Here is a 10,536-nt window from a genome sequence, read left to right as displayed (position 1 = left end):
TAAATTAGAAAAAGAAATGATTTTATCCTTGAGAAAGGTTTTAATAAAATTATTAAAAATTATTTTAATAAATTAGAAAAAGAAATGATTTTATCTTTGACAAAAGGTTTTAATAAAATTATTAAAAATTATTTGAAAACTAAAAAAAATAGAATAAGTAACCGCTATTAAAAAGGATAATTTTAATATAAAAAAAATAATTAGGACGATTTCAACATGTAACAGATTTCAGTCTCTCTCTAACTACTTATTTATTTATTTATTAGGTTTGAGGCTGTAATTTTTCACTATAAATACAGATGTTTATAAGCTGCTGTGATCATCTGCAAACTGTAAACTGTGTGTGATTTTTGAAAACAGAAGAAGAATCGATCCATCGAAAACAAATTATGTCGGAAGCCGAACATCCTCAGAGACACATGCTCAACAAGTTCATCAATGCTTTGCGCGACCAGGTCATCCTCTTCAATCCAAACTCTCTGTTTTTCTCTTCAGTTATCGGATTAAGACGATCCAAACTCTCTGTTTTTCTCTTCAGTTATCGGATTAAGACGATGAGTTTCCGTGTTTTATCCAGGGATTTCTTGACGAAAACTTCAGCAGCCTTGGAAATTTATACGATAATCGAAATATGTTGGCTCTATTTTGCGATGATGCCGAACCAAAGCTAGATAGAGTCGAAAAATCTCTGTAACGATTCGGATCCCTACACATTTCGCATTTCCTCGATGCGTAGTTCTACTTTCCTCTTCGATTTCAATCTTTTGTTTCCTGTAGGAAAAACGAGAATGTGGATTTTCAAGGTTTGGCAACTATCATAGAACAAATCAAGGGAAACGCCGCTCGGTAATTCACTCAATTCCGTTTTAGTTTATGAGAATCGGAGTAATTTCTCCCGTATTTCTGCACTAGAAATCGTTTCTAAAAATTTGTTGAATCTAGATCCATCATCATAATCCGCCTGTTTGGATTGAATAAATAGAGGAGGCGTTTTTCAATTTCTTAAGAGAACTCTGTGATTAGCTTGAATAATGTTATTTTCATAAAGATCTGTACGAAAATAGAGCGGAATTAACGGATGGTGATGTGTAACAACATAACAGCCTCGGTGGAAAGCGAGTGGCAGAAGCCTGTGCAGAGCTGCAACGCTCTTGCGGGACCAGCGACGTCGAGCGGTAAGAGCGTCGTACGTTGATTTCGGCGTATCTGAAGGAAATAAAATCTTCATATTATTAATTGCTTGCAGTTGCAATGAAGCCTACAAGAAGGTTAACTGGGAATACTACATTTTACGCGACTGTTTCCACCACATTCTGCAGGTTCTTCAAATCCTTGATTTGCTTTATAGATAGGCATCTCATATACATTGATGCTATATTATTACTGTTATTGGTAACACAGGCGGAGAGGACAATCCGATCTCGTGAATGAAGAAACCGCACAGTCCAGCGTGATAGAGTAATAATAATAATACATGGCGAAGGCTTGATTTCATTTTTTTTTTTTTTCTTTTTCTTCTTTTGATAGCTTTGATTTTTGTGTAAAGCAAGCCTCTTCGGATAACAATTCTAATTCGAATGCTTTCAATATTTTTCTACCTGATTTATTTATCGTGAGGTTAGCAATTGAATTTCTTCTTTAGATCTGATGGAATTTTAGAAATAAAGTTTATGAGCCCTTGATCCAACTGATGTGTTTATTTGTCTTGTTGTATAATTTTGTTTAAGAAAAAATTTCAAAATTAAGTTATATTTTGAAAATAATTTTACCAATCAACGTCATAACCCCTAGCCTTCCATGCTAATGATGCGGGTTTGATTCCCGCTATCCGCTTATCTTATTCTTATTATATATATTTTTTATATATACTGTAAATATAATAAATTATTTATTAATTAATTAAAATTTTAAAATTAATTAAAAATTAAAATGGAATCAAAATTTAACCATACTTAATTACTTAATTTTAAGTTTCAAACTAATTCAATTAAAAAAACTTTTAAAATATAATTGAAATTTAGTAATTGAAAAACTAAATATGGTTCTATTAATGAAGAAGTAATTCACAATTATATATATATATATTTAAATTTGGAATCATGCCACGTGGAAGCATATAAATCATACATTATCAATTATAATTTCATAGTGGGTTAATAAACGGGTTGTAATTTATGTCATAAAATCTCATAATTAATTATCTTATTTATAATTTATAATTTAATACTTATCTTATTGCATAAGAAAATCTTGAACTTAGACGTTATGGAAGGATCCTAAGAAAAACATATAGTTGACCTAAAAAAAATTTAAGATTATTAGTTAATCTTAAACTATATATATATATATTTGATATAGGTGTTAATACGAACCACAAATGATTTGATTCAAATTGTGAGTGAAGGTATCATATATTTTGAGTTTGTATAAAGTTGAACTCAAAAATATTTAATTTGTATAAAATTGGACCAAATACTAAATAAGTTACCATTTTAGACAGTTAGACCAAATAGGGATCTAAAAACCTAATGAAATTTATTCCTTTCATATATAATAAGTATGAATAGTTTTGTTGATTGTTCATTTTAGAATTTCGAACAATAGTTGGAAAAAGTATTAGAAATAAGCATTTCATTTGGAAATTTATATTAAGGAAATGGGAAAAAGTTCTAGCAAGCCTTTAATTTCTTGCTCCCATATTCTGAATCTTTTCCATAAAATATTTTGAGACTGCATAAGGATTAGAATAAAATTTTCGATTTTCCCTCTATGTCGTAACTAGAATTAAATTTTCAATTTTCTTTTAAGCTCGAACTTCCAAAATTTTATTAAAAGTATTAGAAAATGAATTTTAAGATAATGTAGAAGAGAAAAATGCTTAGAAAAATAACGGAATCCAAAAAAATATAAAAGAAGATATTAAAAAATTTAGAAAATAGTCCAAGTGAATCTGGTGAGGTATTTTTGTCCTTTCAGCCTCATTTCCTAATGGAGCAGGATGAGAGGGTAGTGAGGAAAGAAAAGAAAATGAAATAAAAGAAAAAAAAAAAAAGGAAAGAAAAGGAGAAATTGGTACTATAATCTAGCCATGAGAAGGCACTTTCGGACCATGGTCCCTCCATGAGACCTCCTCACCCTGTGGAGGAGAATAGGTTTGGACTCTTGGATCGTCCTAACTGTCAAAGAACGAGGAAGAATGAAATTGAGAGAAAAAAAATAGTGAAAAGAAGAATGAAATTGGAAAAAAAAAGGAAAGAAAGTAAGTTGTTTGGCCCGAGAGGTTAGAAGGACAATATTTTCACAAAAAAAGAAAACCACATAAATACTACAAAAAGTATGCTTGGTCTCTAACGATAACAACTTGTCTTTCCCTAGTGTGTTTCAATATAGGAATTTGAGGACGTGTTCCAAGATGAAGTACCTAAAGGATTACCTCTTATTACGAGTATTGAACATAAAATAGACTTCATTCTAGGAGTTGTCATTCATAACAGGGCAGCTTATAGAGCCAACCCAACTAAGACAAAAGAAATTAAGAGACAAGTAGAGGAGCTCATGGAGAAGGGCTATATACGAGAAAGTTTGAATCCATGTTCTGTATCAGTCTTATTGGTGCCAAAGAAAGATGGAACGTGGAGCATGTGCGTTGATTGTAGAACCATCAACAAAATCACTGTAAAATATCGACATTTTATTCCTAGGCTAGACGATATGCTTGATGAATTGCATAGTTCATGTCTATTTACAAAGATTAATTTGAAATCTTGATATCATCACATTAGAATGCATGCAGGAGATGAATGGAAAACAATTTTCAAAACTAAGTTTGGATTGTATGAATGACTTGTTATGTCTTTTGGGTTGACTAATGCTCTTAGTATATTTACTGGCTTAATGAATCATGTTTTGAGAGAATATTTGGGAAAACATGTTCTTTATTTTGATGATATTTTAATTTATTCGAAGAGTTTGCCAAAGTATGTGGAGCACATTAAGTCAATTTTGATTACTCTTAAAAAAAAAAAAAAAGCTTTATGCTAATTTTAAAAAGTGTAGTTTTTGCACGGAAAAAATTAACTTTCTTGACTTCATAATTGGTAGGGGTAGAAGTAGATGAAGAGGAAGTTATAGCAATCAATGATGGACCAAAACCGAAAAAAATGCAAGTGAAGTTCTAAGGTATCATGGGTTAGCTAGCTCCAACACTTTACGTTTGATTTGTTTGGAGATTTTTCCTGGTTCTTTGATTTTGATCGCCCATGTTTGTTTGGGCTCCTTAATTTACTTCTTCCTTTCGATCAACACTGAGAGCATTGCCGGATGAATCTCCAATTTTTCGTTTGTGAATACTTTCATTGAGAACTACATCTCGAATTTCATCAAACTTCAGTTTCTCAAATCCTCCAAAACTGCTGATCGCGACAACAACAGTATCCCACGACTCGGGTAAAGATCACATCAAAATCAATGCTTTAATTTCATCTTCGAAATTAATATCCACCAAATTCAGTTGATTGACAATCATATTGAATTCTTTATATGATCAGCAACATATCTACCTTCAGACATTTATAGATTGAACAATCTCTGTATCAAATACACCTTGTTCATAGCCGACAGTTTTTCGTACATATTTGACAACGCCTTCAACAGATCTGACGTTGTCTTCTCCTTGATCATGATGAATGTCACGTTCCTGGACAACGTCAATCGGATCAACCCTAAGGCCTGTCGGTCCTTGAGCTTCTACTGCTCCATGATCATGGTATCTAGTTTCACCCACTAGGGTTCGTGAAGATCTATAATGACCCAAAATTTTCTACTTAATTTAAGGTCGATACTGTATACATATCATGAATATTGAATGTGGAAAGACTTCATTTAAACTTTCATGAAACATAACCTTTATCTTAAAACATAGCCTTGGACTTACGTGTTTTGAAAACACTTTTAAAAACGACCCAACAAAAGGCTAAATATAATAAATAAACGTTTAAATTAAAAACATCCTATCCTAGTCTANACGGAATCCAAAAAAATATAAAAGAAGATATTAAAAAATTTAGAAAATAGTCCAAGTGAATCTGGTGAGGTATTTTTGTCCTTTCAGCCTCATTTCCTAATGGAGCAGGATGAGAGGGTAGTGAGGAAAGAAAAGAAAATGAAATAAAAGAAAAAAAAAAAAANTCCATTGTCTCGAGTTGTGATGCCGTCGTCAGCCGTACAGGAATGTCTTGCCTTAACCTGAAATAGAAGTACCACGTGACTTGAGTATTTAAAGAAATACTCAGTAAGTGACCCAATTATTGGGGGTTAAATACAAGAACATGCGAATGCAATGACGGGACCTATCCTTTCAATCTATTTTCCTATGGTACTATCCTAATGGGTAATTTGGATGTGTATCATATACTCTACACACAACCCATATGTGCGAGTATGGACTCACCAGTCAGTTCCCACACCACTGGGCCACCTTCCTTGTCGGGGGAGCATACTCTAGGAGTTCCTTAGGCCAGACACCCGTTAGAACTAGTAACCGTCACGACAGCATTAGTACAGGAATGTCTTGCCTTAACCTGAAATAGAAGTACCACGTGGCTTGAGTATTTAAACAAATACTCAGTAAGTGACCCCATTATTGGGGGTTAAATACAAGAACATGCTAATGCAATGACGGGATCTATTCTTTCAATCTATTTTCCTATGGTAATGTCCTAACGGGTAATTTGGATGTGTATCATATACTCTACACACAACTCATACGTGCGAGTATGGACTCACCAGTCAGTTCCCACACCGCTGGGCCACCTTCCTTGTCGGGGGAGCATACTCTGGGAGTTCCTTAGGCCAGACACCCGTTAGAACTTGTAACCGTCACGACAACATTATGTAAAATATAATGATCGTACCCCCTGCCCATTAGTGTTCACGTCCGTACCATCGTGGTGAAATAGGGGTATCCCCCAATGCATGAGCACACATAATGCATGAGGTCCCAATATTTTTCCATTTTCGACATCATTAAATATAACCCGCAATCGTCTTACATTCATGTCATTTATTGTAACGACCCAAAATTTTCTACTTAATTTAAGGTCGCTACTGTATACATACCATAAACATTGAATGCGGAAGACTTCATTTAAATTCCATAAAACATAACCTTTAACTTAAAAACACAGCCATGGACTTACGTGTTTCAAAAACATCTTTAAAACGACACAACAAAAGACCCGAAATAAAATAAATAAGCGTTTAAGTTTAAAACATCCTATTCTATCCTAAGTCTAAGAAAATAAATACCACTATCCTATGCATGTGCCATGATCTCGAGTTGCGATGCCGTCGTCAGCCGTACAGGAATGCCTTGCCTTAACCTGAAAAATGTAGTAGCACATGGCTTGAGTATTTAAAGAAATACTCAGTAAGTGACCCCACTATTGGGGTTAAATGCAACAATCACATGCAATAAAATGATGGGACCTATCTTTCGTTTCGTTTCATTTCGTTTCGTTTCGTTTCGTTTCTTTTTCGTTTCGTTTCGTTTCATTTTCCCTACGGTGTAATCCTAACAGGTAATCGTGGACGTGTACCATATACTCTACACGCAGCCCATACGTGCGAGTATGAGCTCACCAGCTAGTTCGCACACCGCTGGGCCACTGTCCCTAGCCGGTGGGCATGCTCTGGGGGCCCACCGGGACCCGTTAAAACTAAAACCGTCACGGCAGCGCTATGCAAAGCATAACGATCGTTGTCCTGCCATTGGATGTACGCGTCCGTACCCTCGTGATGGGATAGGGGTATCCCCCCAAATGCATGAGCACACAATATGCATGAGGTCCCACTAGTCCTACAGTTATCATTAATGAACATAACCCCCTGTCACGTTTTCATGCTTACATGTCATTCTCATTCTCATTTCTTTACATATCATACATATTCCTAACAGGGTTATGTTTCATGCAATTTACCGTATTTCATGTCATACAATTCATGCAGTTACATTCAAATATTCATACAAACAAGCCATAATCGTTCAAGGACCACACATCGTTACATGCATTACACATCACATCAGACTAAAAGCATACATTCACGTTCACATAACTACGTACTTAAGCACCATAATCTAGCATACAATGCATCATATCATAAACAAGTCATAACGTAAACACTTCATAGTCATATCGTTCTCTAACTTACCATAGCCTTAATATTCTTATACCTATCACAGACATATCATTACGTGACGTACCTTAGTCATATCGTCACAAGAACGTACCCTAATGCTATCGTTCTATCAATCTATCACAAACCTAACCCTTTCTACCAATAACCTAACCGTATTCTTTCACCATTCTCTCCTATCCATAGCACTTCGGTGTGTAACCTAACTCTAACGTTTCATGAACGTATCTTACTCCTATCGTTACATTTCGTTTTGTGCATCCTTCTCGTATCCTATCTCAAAAATCTCCTAGAGCACATCGTACGATAATTATTATCATACAATCCACATATTATATAACATAACATAACATATAGGAAGCATATCGATCCACAGACAATTCACACATATCAATATATATGACACGTGCAGAACCACAGGGCACGTGTCAACATAAAAAATAACCATGCCGATAGTAAGGTCACTTACCTGGATAGCTTAAGTCGTTGTCACAAATATATCTTTAATGAAAGTTCAATTCCGTTCTTTGAAATCCGAGTCAACCTATATGAGCTCATGACATAGTTTCAATTTGAACTCTATAAAATTATTTCCCTAATTTACATTGACCAATAGTAAAATTCTGATCTTTGTTAGACAAAATTGAAAGAATCTCACTACCCTCCAATAAAAATTGTGATATTTTCTGTTACACGAAATTGGAAGGAGCTCACTCCTGTTTGATATTTCGTTTTATTGTTAAATACTGCTTAACAAATCTTTCCTTAATCTCCCTCCCTCTCTCTCTAATCTTTTTCATTCTGTAAATAGGTTTTAAAATTGAAAGGAGTCCCTGCCATATTTACTTTTATTGTTAAATAATGTTTAACAAATCTTTCCTCAATCTCCCTCTCTCTCTCTAATCCTTTTCATTCTGTAAATAGGTTTTTCAATTGTCAGATATTACTGGTCAATTTTAAGTACAGACTATGATCTTTTAGTTCATAGATTTGCCACCTAAAATTTTATTGAATCTAAGTTATAACCTTATCGTATAATTAAAATGCTAACAAAAATCTAATAATTGTATATGGGATCTGATTATTACACACTGTTAAGATAGGAAACAAGATTTGATCCTAAATTAATTTCTTATCACCATAACTATAAAGGAAAAGGAAATATGAGATAGGATTTTACCGTAATAACTGACAAAAATCTCTAAATCTGCAATCTACCGAAAGCCATTGTACTTCTTCTCAGATCTGACCATTGTTGTTTTTCTGTTTCTTTCTTTTTCTTTTGGCAGGTGGGATGGATCGAGGAGAGATAATTGTGGGAAGGGACAAAGGAATAGTGGAGAGAGGTGGGGAATGATTTTTTTTTTTTTTAATTCTAATTTTAATTAATTAATTAATTTATTATTATTATTATTTTAACTATTTTTTATAAAGTTTTTTTTTTATTTGTTTATTTCTTTATTTACTTTTCGGCTATTACATTTATCGTGATATCATGTCATTCATAACATGTTGTATACATACAATTTAGGAGACATAACATAATGCTCTATGCTTTTAACATATTATTTCATAACGTGCGACTCATACAATAATTACCTCAATGGTCACACAAAACAATCTAAACATAACATATTACATCACAATATATCATATCATAAACATGTCAATCGATCACATGTATATATATATATATATATATATATATATATATATATATATATATATATATATATATNATATATATTCTTCACATGTCTTATCATAATCATATTATATCATAAACATTTTGTGGTCATATATTTCCCTAACTTATCATAGCCTTAACGTCCTTAAACATATCACAATCGTATCGTTACTTGAATGTACCTTAGTCGTAACATTATAGGAACGCATCCTAATGCTATCGTTCTATCAATCTATCATAATCTTATCCCTTTCTACCCACAACCGATCGTGACCATATTGTTGTTATCTATCTCTCATACCATAGCATTTCGATACGTAACCTAACCTTAACGTTTCATGAACATGTCTTACTCCTATCGTTACATTACATTTAGTGCATCTTTCTCGTATCCTATCTCAAACATATCATTGAACACATCGTACCATAAATATTATAACATATCATAAGCATATCGATTCACAAAAAATTCACACACATGAATATATATGGCACATGTCAACATCAAATATAATCATGCCGATAGTAAGGCTATTTACCTGGTTAGTTGTTATCACGAATATATCCTTAATGAAAGTTCAATTTTGTCTTTTAAAATCCAAGTCAACCTATGTGAGCCCATGACGTCAGTTTCAAGTTTTTACTTATAACATTATTTCTCTAATTTACATTGGTCTATTGTTAAAAGTCTTGAAATGTTATATATATATATCTATATATCTAAAATGCTATTTTCACTAAATATCTTATTTTCTATTACGACAGTTGTAGGGAATATATGGTTACTAGACAAAATTTAATGGAATTTCTTGCCTATTTTTAAATTATGTTCACCAAATCTTTCTTCCCTCCTATTCTGTATTTAGTTTTAAACAAATATTATTAGCCAATTTTAATCGATTGTTTGGCACTGATCTTACAAATTTATATATGACCTAAATTAATGACTTTTAAGGGACTGGTAGCATTCCGTGACCATTGGATTATGTTTGGGGCTCAAACCATAAGTTAGGTAGAAAATGACCATATTGCCCCTAATGTCTATGACTATAAACTTCCAGAATTTAAGTAATTCATTTGGTCATGTTATCCTTATGACTTATGTACATGATATTATTGGTACTTATAATTTATTTAGACGTGATTTTGCCTTAACTAACATATGCAAAAAAAAATTTAAAATAAAACATTTTCAAAAGGAAGTCATGGACATCCCCGTCAAGTTTAAAACAAGAAAATAGAAATAGCATAGTTGTTGCATGCAAAAATAAAGATCCACGTATCATTAAATAAAAAATAAATACTACCACCCTATCTTAACTTATATTGCCATTCCAACATTCACCATCATTCGTAAAGAATACTCAGCATCCTACTGTTGGGTTAATAATATAATCACATACATATAATGATGAGACCTATTTTTTAAAAACCGCAACATGACCATGGACTCTTTCCAATTTCAGATAGGATTGGATGTATAGTACTCCTCACACACGATCCATGCATGCACACGTTGACTCACCAGGCGGGCTCGTTTACATATTTCTTAGGTCTAACTTGGTCGGGCACAATATGCTAACGCGTCATCAGATGCCACCAAAAAGAAAAGGCTCGCATGATATCATGGCGAACATTAATATTGAAGGTACGCA

The 10,536-nt window shown here is 33.2% G+C and overlaps 1 protein-coding gene across 2 annotated transcripts; it reads left to right on the top strand.

Moving 5' to 3' along the window:
* Positions 1-338: 338 nt before the first annotated feature.
* On the top strand, positions 339-1,622 carry LOC111777691 (histidine-containing phosphotransfer protein 1-like). Of its 2 annotated transcripts, XM_023657411.1 has the most exons (6): positions 339-455; positions 578-690; positions 778-846; positions 1,104-1,175; positions 1,247-1,319; positions 1,402-1,622. In XM_023657411.1, exons 1-6 carry the CDS (start codon positions 390-392, stop codon positions 1,429-1,431), a joined length of 423 nt encoding a protein of 140 aa, XP_023513179.1. In that variant the 5' UTR covers positions 339-389; the 3' UTR covers positions 1,432-1,622. The 2 variants fall into 2 exon arrangements, with proteins under 2 accessions (XP_023513179.1, XP_023513178.1); XM_023657410.1 differs by having other exon boundaries at positions 1,247-1,622.
* The last annotated feature ends 8,914 nt before the right edge of the window (positions 1,623-10,536 follow it).

This window comes from Cucurbita pepo, chromosome LG16 (assembly GCF_002806865.2).
Source record: "Cucurbita pepo subsp. pepo cultivar mu-cu-16 chromosome LG16, ASM280686v2, whole genome shotgun sequence".
Taxonomy (NCBI): domain Eukaryota; kingdom Viridiplantae; phylum Streptophyta; class Magnoliopsida; order Cucurbitales; family Cucurbitaceae; genus Cucurbita; species Cucurbita pepo.
The sequence above is the reverse complement of the archived record's forward strand: the minus strand, read 5'-3'. Positions and strand labels throughout refer to the sequence as shown.

Coding starts and splice junctions, on each gene's coding strand:
- LOC111777691 (XM_023657410.1), top strand. CDS start 390: ATGTCGGAAGCCGAACATCCTCAGAGACACATGCTCAACAAGTTCATC. Junction 456..577: donor TCAATGCTTTGCGCGACCAG/GTCATCCTCTTC, acceptor TGTTTTATCCAG/GGATTTCTTGACGAAAACTT. Junction 1,176..1,246: donor GGGACCAGCGACGTCGAGCG/GTAAGAGCGTCG, acceptor AATTGCTTGCAG/TTGCAATGAAGCCTACAAGA.